Source organism: Alternaria hordeiaustralica, assembly GCF_023758085.1.
Source record: "Alternaria hordeiaustralica strain BMP 2776 chromosome Unknown scaffold_4, whole genome shotgun sequence".
NCBI lineage: Eukaryota > Fungi > Ascomycota > Dothideomycetes > Pleosporales > Pleosporaceae > Alternaria > Alternaria hordeiaustralica.
The window spans coordinates 180,672-195,842 of record NW_026056776.1 but is presented as its reverse complement, the minus strand read 5'-3'; the positions used below and the strand labels follow the sequence as shown (position 1 = coordinate 195,842).

The 15,171-nt window shown below is 52.5% G+C and overlaps 6 protein-coding genes across 6 annotated transcripts; 2 read left to right on the top strand and 4 right to left on the bottom strand.

Annotated features, from left to right (window-relative positions):
* Positions 1 to 24: 24 nt before the first annotated feature.
* On the top strand, positions 25 to 940 carry J4E84_002884 (uncharacterized protein; the record flags this gene model as incomplete). Its single annotated transcript, XM_049385502.1, has 2 exons — positions 25 to 75; positions 209 to 940. The coding sequence occupies 2 exons, from the start codon at positions 25 to 27 to the stop codon at positions 938 to 940; spliced, it is 783 nt and encodes a 260-aa protein (XP_049246379.1).
* A 78-nt stretch (positions 941 to 1,018) lies between these two features.
* On the bottom strand, positions 1,019 to 1,891 carry J4E84_002883 (uncharacterized protein; the record flags this gene model as incomplete). Its single annotated transcript, XM_049385501.1, has 1 exon — positions 1,019 to 1,891. One exon carries the CDS (start codon positions 1,889 to 1,891, stop codon positions 1,019 to 1,021), a length of 873 nt encoding a protein of 290 aa, XP_049246378.1.
* An 850-nt stretch (positions 1,892 to 2,741) lies between these two features.
* J4E84_002882 (uncharacterized protein) lies at positions 2,742 to 4,137 on the bottom strand (the record flags this gene model as incomplete). The annotated part of the gene is made up of 2 exons (XM_049385500.1): positions 2,742 to 3,918; positions 3,965 to 4,137. 2 exons carry the CDS (start codon positions 4,135 to 4,137, stop codon positions 2,742 to 2,744), a joined length of 1,350 nt encoding a protein of 449 aa, XP_049246377.1.
* Positions 4,138 to 4,527: 390 nt separating this feature from the next.
* J4E84_002881 (uncharacterized protein) lies at positions 4,528 to 5,553 on the top strand (the record flags this gene model as incomplete). Its single annotated transcript, XM_049385499.1, has 1 exon — positions 4,528 to 5,553. One exon carries the CDS (start codon positions 4,528 to 4,530, stop codon positions 5,551 to 5,553), a length of 1,026 nt encoding a protein of 341 aa, XP_049246376.1.
* Positions 5,554 to 6,035: 482 nt separating this feature from the next.
* On the bottom strand, positions 6,036 to 7,498 carry J4E84_002880 (uncharacterized protein; the record flags this gene model as incomplete). The annotated part of the gene is made up of 4 exons (XM_049385498.1): positions 6,036 to 6,520; positions 6,575 to 7,186; positions 7,257 to 7,415; positions 7,474 to 7,498. 4 exons carry the CDS (start codon positions 7,496 to 7,498, stop codon positions 6,036 to 6,038), a joined length of 1,281 nt encoding a protein of 426 aa, XP_049246375.1.
* Positions 7,499 to 8,275: 777 nt separating this feature from the next.
* Positions 8,276 to 14,639, bottom strand: J4E84_002879 (uncharacterized protein; the record flags this gene model as incomplete). Its single annotated transcript, XM_049385497.1, has 12 exons — positions 8,276 to 11,071; positions 11,130 to 11,146; positions 11,199 to 11,440; positions 11,496 to 11,554; positions 11,610 to 11,675; positions 12,948 to 13,035; positions 13,082 to 13,392; positions 13,441 to 13,580; positions 13,627 to 14,123; positions 14,174 to 14,367; positions 14,423 to 14,501; positions 14,563 to 14,639. The coding sequence occupies 12 exons, from the start codon at positions 14,637 to 14,639 to the stop codon at positions 8,276 to 8,278; spliced, it is 4,566 nt and encodes a 1,521-aa protein (XP_049246374.1).
* Positions 14,640 to 15,171: the final 532 nt, after the last annotated feature.

Below are 15,171 nucleotides of genomic sequence, written 5' to 3'. Positions count from 1 at the left end.
TGCTGAGGAGGAAACAAACACACAATGTCAGGACTGAGGATATTAGTGCCCGTCAAGCGGGTCATTGACTATGCGGTACGTCCATTACACCAACACATGGACATGGCGCATGCATGTTCGACACTTGAAGGCTTGAAAGAATGGCTTCGAGGATGATGGCACTCAAGACGGCTGTCTCAGTAGCGAATGACACTGACACCACGATCAGGTCAAGCCCCGCGTCAACCGCGCCCAAACCGCCGTAGAAACCGCAAACGTCAAGCACTCGATGAATCCCTTCGACGAACTCTCCATCGAAGAAGCCGTTCGTATGCGCGAAAAGAAGGCCCACCACGCGAATGCCCCCAACGTAGAAGAGATCGTCGCCTTCTCCGCCGGCGTCCCCAAATCCCAAGACATCCTCCGCACAGCCATGGCCATGGGCGCAGACCGAGGCATACACGTAGTCGTAGAAGAGAAGGACGCCCTGGAACCGCTAGGCGTCGCGAAGCTTCTACGGAAAGTAGTAGATGAGCAAAAGAGCAATCTTGTAATCCTAGGCAAGCAAGCCATCGACGACGACGCCGGCCAAACAGGACAAATGCTCGCAGGCCTCCTCAACTGGCCGCAAGCAACACAAGCCTCCAAAGTCACAATCAACGATCAAACCGTCGAAGTCGTCCAAGAAGTCGACGGTGGTGTTCAAACAATCAAAGCCAAACTTCCCATGGTCATTACCACGGATCTGCGCCTCAACGAACCCCGATACGCTAGTTTACCCAACATCATGAAGGCGAAGAAGAAGAAGCTGGACAAGAAGAGTCTGAGCGACTATGGGCTAGACACGGAGATCAGATTGAAGACAGTAAAGGTCACTGAGCCACCACCACGGAAGGGTGGTGTCAAGGTTGAGGATGTGGATGGCATGATTAGCAAGTTGAAGGAACTAGGTGCTTTGTAAAAAGCATGCCTATGTATCAATATTCCAAAAAGACTGAAATGCAACAAAAACGGACAGATCCTCGCAGCGTTTGTGCGACTACAACTTGTCGCCCCATACATTATCCCCCATGACCTCATGATCCTTCACGTCCAGCTTCCCGTAGCCTGGTTCCAGCTTCCTCACTCTCAGATCCTCCTCATCCTCACTACTGTATTGCACGTTCTCGTTTTTGAGATACTCCTTAACTCCATCGCTGTCCTCCTCGCTCCGCTTGACATACCCACCAGTATAATCGTGCGACTTAACCCTCTTGACACCCACCCAACCCAATCCCTTCTGTAGCCCATCCAACTCCTCCGCCTCCTGCTCGCTCAGCCCCTGAACCCTTTTCAAAGTCAGAAGGGAGTTGATCCTTTCTGAAGTCTCCAAGTAAGTTGACCGGTCTTTCTCATTCCATTTCGCGCTGTATACGTCTGGCTGTTCGAGATCGACGCGTATGACTTCCCACCAGTGAGATCGCATGGCTTGCGAGAATGTGCCGTCGAGGTTTTCCTGCCTTGAATCGATGCGGTAGAATGCTGTTGTGTTGCCGTCCAAAGTATCTGTCCAAGTCGCGTTTACCTTCTTCTTCTCCACGTTCCCTTCTTCGTCCGTGTCTGCGTTGGGATTACAGCCTTGCAACACGCAATCAGTCAGTTTCTTGTCCGCTGCTTCTAAATCATTGAACCACGCGATAATCTCGAGGTATTGCTCCGGATTTTTGGGGTACTCTAGTTCGATGTACCATTTTTCAGCGAGCGTGGTACCGGACATGGTGACGCCGACACTAGGGTATTCATATTGGATGCGATCATGGCCGGTCCACTGAGAAGGGATCTTAGGTAGTTCGGCGGAGGCGACGCGGAATGGGGGTTTGTCTTCGGAACGTGAGTGGGAATGGATGACTAGGTAGACGGAGTTGACAGACATTTCGGGTTTTGGGCAACTCTTTGACAGAAGGCTCGGGATAGGAGACGAATGTACTTGTAATATAAATTAGGCCTCGAGATGGACAAGCTTTGTGTAGAGTGGCCCTTTTTGCTAACAAACTAGCACGGTTGCGTGAAAGCATGCCTCAATTTTTGCTACTACCCGCTGCCACCTAGGTTTGATCCATATATGTCCCTAGTTTATCCTAGTTCCCAAAATTGACAGCGACAACCTCCCACCAATACCTAGTCATGACACTCTTAGTCCCATCATCAAGCGTCATCGGCTGATGAACAACGTAAAAAATGCTATCCATCATGTGATCATTTAGCTCCGAAACATCCCATAGAGACTTTGGAGCTCTTGTCACCTTGATACTGGCTGCCCTGAACCCGTCTATATGCTTCTTCGCTTCATCGACCAGGAGCTGCTGAGCGACGTCCTTAACGGGGTTGTGGCCAGAGATTCGTACGTCTTCCTCGCAAGACTTGCTATGGGCTAACTTCGTCTTCCACCGCCCACCGTCTGCAGCTACCACTTCCACTTCATCGTATGTGTTGTCGCGGTCTTCAAGCTGGGCGAAATCCTGATCATGCCGGATCTTCTCTGCCCAGCTGAACGAGGGTCTCCTACGTTTTCCATCCTCCCTAATCTGCTGAGCAGTACGGAGGTGGAGCTGGAATCTGAGAACTATGTAGATGATTCCCGTAGCCATGATTTCTCGTGACAACTGGCGGAGATGAATAGAGGGACTCTGTATTACTCATGAACTCTTTTATACGTCTCTGGCTACCAATGAGACCGCTGATGCTAGTCGCGTGGAGGAGCCGTACTACCAGACTCCCCCAGATCACGAGGACTGCGCAGCAAAGAAACTGAGGAAGCTTCCCGTGGTAAGGCCGCCAACCAAAGATAGCGACATGAAGCTTCCTGCTGCCTCAAGTTCTTCTGGTTCAACCCACTCAGCGAAACCCATCATACAGCTGCTACCCAAGTAGCCATTTGTTATGCCAAAGAGTAGCTGTACAATGAAGAGATAGAAGAAATCGGAGTTGACGGCGGCGCCTTTCCCACCAATGTTGCAGAGGAAGTACAAGGGTATGAAGAGTACACGCGCGATGGACAGAAAGAACAAGAGGCGTGGACGATGCGTAAGACGAAGGGCAGGTAGAGCGGGTCCCACTCGACCCATGAGGTCACCAAGATTCCAGAAGAAGAAGCCTAGAGGGATGAAAGTTGCTGGTTGGAAAAGGCGAGGAGCCGTTGCTGGATCGCGTACGCTTAGTACTTGTGGCGTGAAGACAGGGAAGAACATGGTAATTGCAAAGGTGATGAAGACAGCGCCGGCGAGCCAGAAGAGCTTCTTGAGCATGCGCGTCAGCGGTACACTCTTGCGCTCGTTGTGCGTTGGGCCGTATTCGGGTCCTTGGTCGTACGATGCTTGTGACAGGCGCTGCTTTGAGCTAGCCCTGGAGAGGAGGTAGAAGAAGGCTACCAATGTTGCAGCGGAGACAGCCGTGGCGGTCAAGAAGTAGATGAAAGCAGAGGTGCTAGACTCTTGCGGCGCTCCGTCGGTATGCTGCTTCTTAGGCACAGACAGAACCGATATGATCTGGGTGATGGAAGGCAAGACACCGGCAATGCCTTGACCAGACATGATTCCCTGGGTATATTCCTCTCTTCCAAAGCCCGATACATATGCAAAGACGCCATTCTGGCACAAGCCTGTGGCAAGGCTAGCGCTCAACACCATGATCATGAGGAAAGCGAAGTAGACACCGACGGATATGTTCAGGAAGAACTTTGTGGATATGGCGAGAAGGGTGAAGACGACAGCGTTCAAGGCGAGCGATGCGACGATGCGTTTGGGGTAGTTGGCACGAGCCTGGAGCTTGGTCAAGACGATCATGGAGCCGAGGTTGCCTACGGTGGAGACGCAGAGGATGGAGGACTGGAAGTTGCGGAGGAGGTTATCGTTGGACTCGAAGCGTCGCTGGAAGTACGGGGCTGCTGCTAAGAACATGTTCCTAGTGCAGTCAGTATCATGTCTGCAGTCATGTCTGAGGTACCCACCAAGCCCATAGCATCGAGACACCCAACAGGGTGAAGACAGCATAGTCCGTCCACGAGAATGCCTGATCCTCGCGCTCGATACGCTCGCCATCTGGCCGCTCAGACCCTCCTTCTAGTGGCTCATACGATGCCGAAGTGTTCTCGCGATCGAATATCTGGCGGATGCGATCCATGATGGGAGGTGTCGTCGCGTTCGAGGTGCTCTCGGGGATGTACTGCGGAGTTGCGGAGATGCCGATACACGTCTACGAGGAAGAGACGTCTTGAAAAGGAAGACGAATACTGTACGGGTGGATACAGGCGGACATGTTCAAGCCGTGTCGGTGCTAGTAGGACTCATGATCATATCGCGTGGGTGAGCTCGAGAGTCGACGGGTGACACGCGGGTGTAGATCGCGCTAGTGGACTGGGGCTCTGCCTGCGCGGCATCTGGAATGCTTTGATGTCACCTCCCCGCGCTGCCCCTCCGATTCGCTGCACCATCTCACCACCAAATACTTAGCTGCGAGCGTCAAATAGACCAGACGTATTTTAGGACTACATCTTCTTTCGTTGCTACGAACATGTCATACCAACTCCCACCCAACACAATCTCCATCAAACGGAAGCGCACCGATGCGCCTGTCGACTCTCTTAGAATCGAACACGCCGAAAAGGACATCAAGCGACAAAGAAGCAGCGACTTTGCATACAAGCGTCTCACCAAGCCGGGCGACGATGTCCAACAGGAATCAATACCACCCACGCCAACTCTCGCGCGCCGTTTTCGCCTTGATCCTGTGTCCAGGATTGGTGCAAAACGGCATTTCGTAGAGGAACAAGAGGTCACCAAGGAGAACATCCCAGCAGGCGGACAAGTGCAAGCACCAATACCAGAACCCACACCAGACTCTACACCGCGACCACGAAAGCGGCCAGGCGCCGGCAGTGCACTACACCACTCAGCCAAACCCTCGATACACCGGAAACCACCCGTCACCGAGCCCTCAGAAAACGATGTACGCAACCTGGAAGCCCTGTCAAAAGAGGTGGAAAAGGTAGACAATCTCGAAATACCCCTCCCCTCGCCTTCGAAACACAAGCCCAAAGTGCCAGCGAAACGCTTTGCAGAACGGCACCCGGACAAGGCTGCAGCCCTCGCAGCCCAAGATGGCACAATGGCTGATGGCGACGCCATGGATATTGACAGTGAATACGTATACGATCACTACGTCCGGGAACCCGTTCTACCAGACGCCCCTGCCCCGACAGGCACAGTCGGTCTTCTAGTTATCAGCGAAGAGGACGCAGACTGGTGGGACAACAACGAGAACAGCGACCGAGAGTTCGACACGGATGACGAAGACGAGAATGCAGAGGATTACTACGCCAACGACTATCCAGAGGACGAGATGAGTGACGACGACGAGTTCGATCGCAATCTGTACCAGTCCAAATACCGCCATGGCAGTGACGACGAAGAGTACAACATTGGAGACGATGACGACAATGCATTGGGAAGCGGCGAGGATGAGGACGATCTGCATTTCAAGATGACGGTACCCAAAGCACAGAGAGTGGGATATTGGGGTATGCAAGGGGAGTCATAACATGGTCGTCTACTAAGACACTGTCCGCTTTCGCCGCACATCAGCCATGTTATTTTCTAACCATCTTTCCCTAGAAGCATTCCCAGTATCTCGTCAGCATTAGACTAGAGATCAGGCCTCTGCAAAGAATCAAAGGAATGCCATTGGTTTCATGTGATCAAATCACACTGTCAACGTCTAATACTCCTGGTAATCATCAAAAACTGAGAGGGTATCATGTCAAACTCCCGACCCCAAATCATACACGAACCAAACCCAGGGTACATTCCATAGCCCTGCCGAAGCGTTCCACTCCATGTAAAGCCATCATGTGAAAATCATGTCCCATCCGTGAACGCCACTGCATCTCTCTACGCTTCGATTCCCATACCCTCCCATGGATTGTCAACGTTCGTCTTCGTAACCTTTTCCTCGTCATTGTCTTTACCCGTAGCACAGGATGGCTCCTCCAACATGGCGTTTTTAGGAAAAAGAGCCTCCTCCTAGATGGCGCTAACACTCGCTATACTGCCCTTCCGCTGTTGGCCAGGTCCGGGTAGTTGTCCAGGGAGTATCTGTCGGGGTCCGCCTGTACCGATAGCACTTGGCCTCCTGCTCCCTGCTCCACCATCCAGCCCGGCGCTCAGCGGTGCGCCAAATCCAGCGCTTTGCGGAAAGTGCTCGTTGGTTGCACTCAATGGCGCCCCCATCATACCGAGTGCCATGCCCCGTCCGGTGCTCATATTATCACCACCCGAGAACATGGACCCGCCTCCGCCTGGGGGCGCGCCAAGTGCTGAGCGGATCATGCCTTTCATGCGGATGTATTGGTATTTCGAGCGTTGCGAGGTATGCGTGTATGTTGCCATGGGCCGTGGCCGATGTCGAGAGAGCGCCGCCATTATAGAGTCTTTCTCTTCGTCGGAATCAACAGCGCCCGAGGGCTCGAGGTCTTCGGGTAGAGGCGCGTTGGCATCAATGAGAGACCCTAAGGATATGTTAGTACACAATGTTTCTAGCTGGGTGATTGTGGGATACAGACGTTGAATCTTAGCCTGGTTCTTCTTCTGATATTGCGCCAGCAACATGTCATATGGTAGACTTCGTCCTGGAACGGCCCTCTTCAGACCCATGCTATGGCTCTTGCAAGTCAGACTTCTTGCGCAGTATCCGCCGTTCGGTAGAGAGACACCGCACTGCCTCTCAACATCGACTGGGCCTTTGGGCTTTGCTCCCTTCTGCTTGGGTTCATCCTTCTTCTTCTTTTTGGCGTTCGGCGCCTTCTCCGCGTCTCCGTCGAGTTTCCGCTTTTTGCCCTTCTTTGCGCCATCGCCGTCTATCGAGGCACCCTTGATGGCTGACTTGCGCGACTTGCCGCCCTCTTCATCTTCGCCCTTCTCTTTCCGCAGAGCTGCATCTTTGGCTTCCTTGGCCTCCTTCTTCTTCTTTAGCTTCTCCTGCTTCTTGTTCAAGCATTCACGAATATGCGCCGCAGACGATGCGCGAAGTACGGGTCGGCGACAGTGTTTACATTGTACTGTGTCCACTTTATCGTCTAGGGGTCGGCCGCTGGGGAAGCCGGCAATCGTTTTCTCGTCCAGAGGATTGATCACAGGCGAGGTGGTCGACGGAGCGGGGGCTTTGGTCTCGACGTCTAATAACATGTTAGACCGCTGTGTAGACTCACGTGCATGTACAGATACAGCGCGCTGTGGGTGACGTACTGGTCGCGTCGCTTTCCTTCCAGTTCCCAGATATCGACGGCTTCGGTACCGGCTTCTTGATCTTCAACTTGATCCTGGCTTTCTCCGATTTGACTATGTCTTTCACTGCGCTTGTGTCCAGTAGGCTAGAGTTGCCTCCAGATTCTGTGGCTGAAGGTGCTGCGGTACATTAGTTCCATCGTAGCGGCGCCGGGGAGGGGTGCGGAGTTCAGCTCACCCTTTCGTGTGCCATTCGTAGCCATTTTGGCGGCTCTACGACGCCTGCGGAGTGCTTCGGTGGACCTCTAATCACTCCGAGGGATCTTTCCAAGTGTAGTGGAGACGTATCCGATGTTAAAATGTCTCTTGCTGATGGAAGGCGACAGGTCTGGTTGCATGCGCTGCTGATGGCGGCCTCCGGTCGCGTCAAGCAGCCGCGTATCGCGTACTAACCCGAAATGGCCAGCTAGTCAGGTGTTAGGTACCAATCGAACATGAACAGTTCAAGATTTCATGCCGAACGTGGAATACAGAGCTGGAACTGATACTTCACACGACACACGGAAACTAACTCAATCTTGTTTTGGTATTTCTAGCTATACTGACAATGTGCGCTCTTGACAAATGCTAAACGCCATACACGTCAAGATCGACAGAATGTCGACTGAGCACACCACCGAAGAACCCGCCATAGATAGATATCGGGTAAAACCATGAACCAATTCTGCTGGCAAGACTGGCCATCGCAATGGCGGTCAGCTCTGCATCCTTCCGAACTCCCTAAAATGCTCAACATGTACTTTGAGCACCAAGGCTCATGGTATCAAAACGCCGTAGATCGCCAAAGTATGCTGTGTCGTCATTCGTAAATGTACTGCGGTGTTGCCAACGTCCTCACTAGCTCTGTGGAGCTCGTCATCCTCGGGTACGTTGCTGCCCAGTAGGCTGATATACATCTTGTGACCTTGGTTTAGAGCAAGCCTGTGGTCGTTTCCACTTTGCTTCGCCTCTTGCGTGGGCTTGTGGCACAAGAGACTGCATTAACGGCCTCGGCCCTTGGCCTTGGATGCCTTGACAGGCTTCGCCTTGCCCTTCTTTGGTGGTTCGTATTCTTCGATGTGGTTGTGGCCAAACTCCTCACGCATGATACTGTTGGTCCAGAGCAAGCAGCGATCCTTGGGGGTGTCCTTGTCGACATAGGTCTTGTTTCGCGTCGACACTCTTGTCTTGTTGTCATCATCGTCCTCTTCTTGGGGTTTGTTGGAGTCCTCCAGATGCTTCCGCATCTTGACCATGTATTCGGCGATACGGTCACGGAACGCTTGTAGCTCCTTGCGCAGAACACGTTCTCGATGGCCGCGCTCATCGAGCCACGCAAGTAGCTTGTCAATGTCCTCCGGGTCGTCGTAAAACGCCCACTGGTTCGAGTTGGACAGGTGCGTCGGACCTTCTTCTCGCTCTTTACGCTGCGGGATAGTGTAGCCAAAGCGCTGCATGTCTTGAGAGAGGGCAGGTTCCTCCAAGTTTGGACCAAGTTCATACTCGCTCGGTCCCTGTACCCAAATTCGTCCGTTGGCGTACCCATACTCGGCGGTAGAGCTATTCGGGACACCGCCGAATGGCATGCCATTGTGCTCGAACCAGTAGTACTTGTTCAAGAATCGATCCTTGCCAAGGATCTTGCTACGATGCACAAGAGTTTCGCGCAGATCATCGTCAAGCTCGTTGATGTTGTCCTCGCACTCCTTGAGCTCGTCTTTCTTCTTCTCAATCGCTTGTAGTAGTTTCTCCCATTCCTTCTGCTTCTTGGTCTTCTCAGCATCTGCCTTGGCCTTCTTCGCCTTCTCCTTACGAGCTTCTTCAGCAGCCGCCTTGCGCTTGTTCTTGTTCGCCGGGCGGGTCCTGCCCTTGGAAGTAGGTGCATCGTTGCCACCGTCCGCTTCGGCTTCGGCAGGTTCCTTAGACCCATCGTTAACGCTCGTCATGGATGCATCCACATCGTCATTCATCTTGGCATCCGTAGGCGACGCCGGCGTGTTGGCAGGAAGGTGGATCTTACGCTCCAAATCCAGCTTGAAAAGTTCATCAGCCAGCTCTTTGCGTTTGCGCTGGTACTCAATCTTTTCCTTGCGCAAGCGAGTCATTTCCTGGGCGGCGGCGACCAGCTGATCGCGGAAATTCTCAGTGACAACAGTAAGATTCAGAATCATCTCGAGCGCAGAGATGCGGAGGTTGACATCGAGCTTCGCGTAGTTGGTGGCGATGGTGGTGATGGTAGGTTCTTCATCAGGAGGGACAAGCTCAGCAAGGATTTCGTCACAGGCTTCCTTCCGCGCGGGATCAAAGGAAAGGCGGTAGAGGAGTGCGACCATGACTGCCTGCCATCCACCGTCCGCAAAATTGCGAGTCTTGCACTGCTCGACCCAGTCGAATTCGTTGTCGAATTCCTCGGCTTTGTGGAGTTCTTTCGGAGGCTCAGGCGTGGGTGTGCGTGGTTTAGCAACGAGTTGGGCTGCACCCGACTTCCTCAAACTGCTACGAGTAGTTCGAACAGGCGGCTCGGGCTCGGGTGTGGGCGTTGACTCTTCGCTCGAATCTTCGTCTGATGAATCCTCGCCGTCGGCCATGTTAGGTAGGGACGTCTGGATTTTGCCGGAGTCGTTGACAATCTGCTTCAGGATTGCACAGTGCATCTCTACAAACAACTCACACTCGACTGTCTCATGCGAGAACCGCATAGCGTCGACAAAGTCATCGAAGGTGAAAGAGTCTAGCATGTAGATGGTATCGTGAACGTTGAGGGTCTCCCAGATACAGAGCAACGGGCCAATACTCTTCATCAAGATGCCGGTCTTCTTCTCGTCAGCCGGCGGCTCGACTCCTTCAGGAACGTCGTCGGAGAGGAACTTCAATGGTGGTCGGTTGACCTGTAGACGAGGTTGCTTGATCTCTAGGTCCTCGCATGGGTATTTGACATACTCAATAGTACGGGGCGGTGGAGGCGCTTGTTGAGGCTGTGGAAGGTTTGATGGCCGGGGACCTTGTTGATGGTTGAAGCTGGTTTGGAATGGGAAATTGATGGGCGGGCCATGACCAGGCGCATGCATCTGCATTAATTGCGCAGCAAGGGCAGGCGGCACCTGAGCCAGGAAATTGGGTGGTGGACCAGTCACTATCTGCGGAGGTCCAGAGTAGTTGATCGGCGGGCCGTTGGCAAAATAAGCTGGCCGATGAGGGTTTCCAGCTGCCCATGGAGGCATTACACCTTGTTGTGCGTAGGGTGGAGGGCCGCTTGCGGAGAAATTAACAAAGGTAGGCTGCGCTTGTCCAGGTGGTAAAGGTGGTCTATGACCATTGACATGAGGACCATGACCGTTGGGCATCTGCTGTGGGTATTGTTGTTGAACAGGTTCGGTTACACCGTTGGGTACGCCAGTGGTAGCCCTCTTAGCAGCCAAAATAGCCTCCCGGGTCTTCTTGTCAGGAAGCTTGGTGGGTATGTCGTATCTCTTTGCCAAGCTGTCTTTGACCATCCATGGCGCACCAATCCATGACTCACGCTTCAGGGCATTGCGAAGGAAAGCTTTCAGGATGAGCTTGGAATAGGTCTTTCGATCGCGCTGGAGTTCTGAGGCTTTGTATTTGGTGACGGTTTCACCGCTGTCTTCCATAGTGATGACGTAGGTGTATGTCCGAATGTTGTCGTCCATGGACTGACCACTGAACATGCTGTGTAGTCGACTGCTGTCCGTGATCTCGGTGATCTTGCCGAAGCGGCGCGAGTGGTCGCCTTCGACGGAAACCCGATCATTCAGCATAAAGTGCTCCTTGAAATGCTGCGAACAGGTCAGCGTGGATTTCCTTGTGGGTATTGGTATCGCTTCGTGGACATACATCGTAGACATCATTCACTGTGTAGTATGTCAGCAGCACTCATGGGCTAAGCAAGCAAGACTGACTCACCTAGGTCATCCATCCGATGGTGGTCTTGAAACTGGACATAGTGAAGGACAGGAGACCTTAAGCCATCCGGAAAGATGCTGTTGATCTCTTTGGAAGCTTCCGTCTGCACGGATGTTACCTCTTCGTCGGCCTTGACGAGTATTGACGTGGAGCCTACCTCGCTCTCCTGGGCCTCGAAATAGGTATAGCCTGAATGACCAGTCGCCTGGCATGTGAAGCTCCGCTGTTGATAGAAGTCGAATCTACACCTCATGAGCGACATGTACCTACCTGACGTCATTCCATATATTTTCTTACCTCTCAAGGAACCGCTCATAGTCTGTGAAGACCTCTCCAGTCTGTTCGATATGCCACACCTATCCAGCGACTTTAGCATGTATGTTCTATGGTCCAACAGAGTATGTAGCGTACCTCAGTGCTGTCATCGAGGTTCTTCGGCAGCGGTTCGAATTTGACGGGTTTACGCTTGTAGAGAACCTGGAAAACAATTAGCACACGCTCCTGTATATAACGCGACCCAAACTATACCATGTTGGCCTGATCCCTAGCTCATGTAGCCTGTTCGACGTCCACGGTGCCGCGTCGCAAACTTCGGAAGTGTCGCGACAATCGAAGCGCGCCGATTACCTCTGCTCGAGGTAATTTGCGGTGAGAGGTGGGGGCAATGGCCCCTCTGTAGGCAGTTGATCGATTGTCCGTCTCTACGCGCCAGGAAAGGTATTTCGAAATCGTCGTCGCAGTCTTCGGTGGTCCGAGTAGCGTTCCGAGACGCGTCGATCAGTTCCGAGAGCGCGTCTAGGTGACGTGTGGGTGAGTTCGCGAGTGGTAAGAGCGTGATAGTCGGGAAGTTGTGAGGTAGGGTGGAGAGGATTAGTCGGAGAGTAGTCAATGGGGGAGAAAAGCGAGCGGAGGGTAGTGGAAGAGGCCCGTAGTCCCTTGGCACTAGTTACCATACTTGATTTGGCAAGGACTGCCTTCGCACCCTACCACCCACGCGTCAAAGCTACACACCCCACTACCATCAAAATATCAACATATTTGGACTCTTTCGAACCGTAGCAATGAGCTCTATCATGCTGCGATATGCATGCATCGATTATTCCAACTTCGGCAAACCTTGTGCATTATCAAGTTCTGTGATAATCGGTCATGAAAAGCTCATGCCTCGAGCCACCCCGAGCAAACCCTTGGGGGCAGCCTGACCCACTTGCTCAATCACACCAACACGAACAACTCTACCCCAACACTCAGCCGCACGTTAGAAGGCATGGTATTATATGTTGTATCAAACATCATCCCCGATATCCTCACAGTATCAAGTTTACTCAGGAGTGTGTGTTCACTACCATGCTCGCACTGCTGCTACCATATCTCCCATTTGCAGCACTGGTAGCAAGCGTGCCATACCCTTCGAATATCCTAAGCATCCGCGAGACTCTCCAAAGTGGCCCAGCAGAAAGAGCTCGACTTTTGAAGGCTACTACTGGACAGCATGCGATTGCGCTTTAGACGAGTGCTGCTTAAGAAGATATTGGGACGACAAGCTTGCCACATCCAGAGGAGCTTATTTCCCAGGTCGTGTAATTAACAAGATCTATCTTTTAGACTTATTGGATTCTCATGCATCTACAAATCAAAGTAAACTACAAGAAAGCCGACCCAGCTGCCCACCACTCCGACGGCTGAATACGAACTCGTGAACATGAGCGGCAGGAATTCATAACGAGAACCAAACACTAAGCCATGAACCAGTGAGCAGTATGCAATCAGAGGTATCGAAAGAGCGATGTAAAGCAGGGAGAAGCGATCAAGTAAAAATATCCTAGGTTTGGGTGAACTATTGTATGTCAGCGGAGACCCGAAAGAAAGGATAGGTTACATACGCAGGAGCTAGCCTATCGAAGGCGATAAGGAAAAGTACGAGCCAGAAGATAGTATAGACTGTCTTCACAGGGAACTCGGCGGCCGTGTAGAGGAGAGGAAAGAGGGACACATGACCAGCAACAGCCAAAGGTCGGAAAGCGCCAAAATATCGACGATCTTGAAGCGCTATCAAGCTGAATGAAACTATCACGAGCAAGATTGCCTTCTCGTGGACATGCCAGCCGAATAGGAAAGATGCGTAGCCACACAGCGTTACAGCACCAATGAAGGCCTCCCAAGTAGGTTTGTACAAAAGGCGGAGGAGGACAGGCTGGATGACGTTAGTTCAATCGATCACCCAGGATATCGATACACCTACTATCTGTGTTCCAAGAGTTAGAAGGAAGCATATCAATGGGTCTATGTCCGGAAGTACTGCGAAAGACGTGTCTCCCACAAGCCCTCGAGTGACGCTATTCACTGCCTCTTGATCAACATGAAGTCCAAGACGCGGGGCCACTGGCAGTGTTAGCTTGATACAAAGTGGTACTGGGAAGCTGCATACGGTAAATCAAGACTCGGTCAGAGAACGAGTATATCGCCCAGACGTTCGGCGCCCAGTAGGCATGACACAGACCTCGCGAGAACGGGAACAGGCGACTGAACACTTGCCCTATCTGCCCCCACATTGCAAAGGGCCCAAAAGCGGCTGCGAAGACAGAGACGATGCCGACGCCCAACTTGATGCAATTGAAGAATCGTATAGTGAAATACGGGAACGACGACCGCTGTCCCAGGCAGTACGCACGCAGAAGGTAGACAAAGTACGCAGGCGCGAGGTACAGGTAGATGTGCTTGAGACACAAAAGCGCTGCAAAGAGCAGACCGGACAATAGGAGGGTCGAATTGTTGCGGGCCAAGACCATAGAGAGGACCAAGAGGCCATAGAGGAAGCCATTGTACTGGAAATGGATGTGGTCGATTATCAGCAGTCCTGGTGACAACAGGACAGAGAGTGCAGCGGCGTGAGCAGTGACTTTGGACTTTGAGGTCTTCACATAGCTGGCGAGCATTTAGTAACGGACAGATGAAGTAGGGTGGTGTGTAAGTACAGGTGCAAAGCGTAGACTAAGACGAGCTCGGTAACAATGACTGTAGAACGCTGGAAGTATACGGTCTGCCAGCTGTTGTATCCAAGATCTTTTACATTGAGCAGACCGGGATCAATATAGGGTGCAGCTTGGGACATTAGCCATTCAAAGTAAGCGAAGAACGGCGGATAGTCCAAGGTCCATTCAGACGTTTTCTGGAGTGTGTTAGATTGGAACAATTGCGTGGCGTTGACGGCATGGTTGTCTGACTTCATAGTACCACTCCTTGATGGGTAGGGAATGCGTTAGAGCAAGCCAGTTACGATGAACCTCGAAGTCGGTCGACTTACTGCCGGAGATGGTCAGCAAGGACGAGGAACTATACTTCAGAATTGTGCAGCAAGACATACTAAGCAGGAAAAAGCAGCACCTTGAGCGCCGTAGCCACGACGGCGCACTGCGCAATGGACGGAGATAGCTGTGCCATGGGAGAATTGACAGCGGGTTGATGCACGATCGCCGGAAAGCACAGATTGACCAGTCGCTCGTAGTTGGGCGTCACGTGCTCGCTTATGGATAATCCCTGCCATCCAGCATCCGTGGTCGCGTATGTACAGAACACGTCAACCTTGGAAACAGTAGAATACGCAAACGTCATTCTAGAAGTCAGCAAACCCCCAGGGGTAAGCATGACACACGTGGAGGTTTCGCATGATGGCGTTTGACATCTGATACCCCGAAGACGGAGCGCTCCGTGTTTGTTCCACACCTGGCGAACGCTCGCAGTAGTATACCCCGGAGCCAGACCAGATGGAAACGCTCGATACGGCTTGCTGAGACGCGGCGATGGGCAGGCTGGCACTAAGGGCCATCCTTACGCCTGGAACTGGAGCCGCCGCAATACGATCTGGACCCTTTCGTGTTCGCGTGACAAAGGGAAAAAAGGGACCCGTCTTAAGAGCAGCACTATCAGGCGGCTCGTCTAGTCAGGGACGGTGTGCATATCTGCAATTACCCGT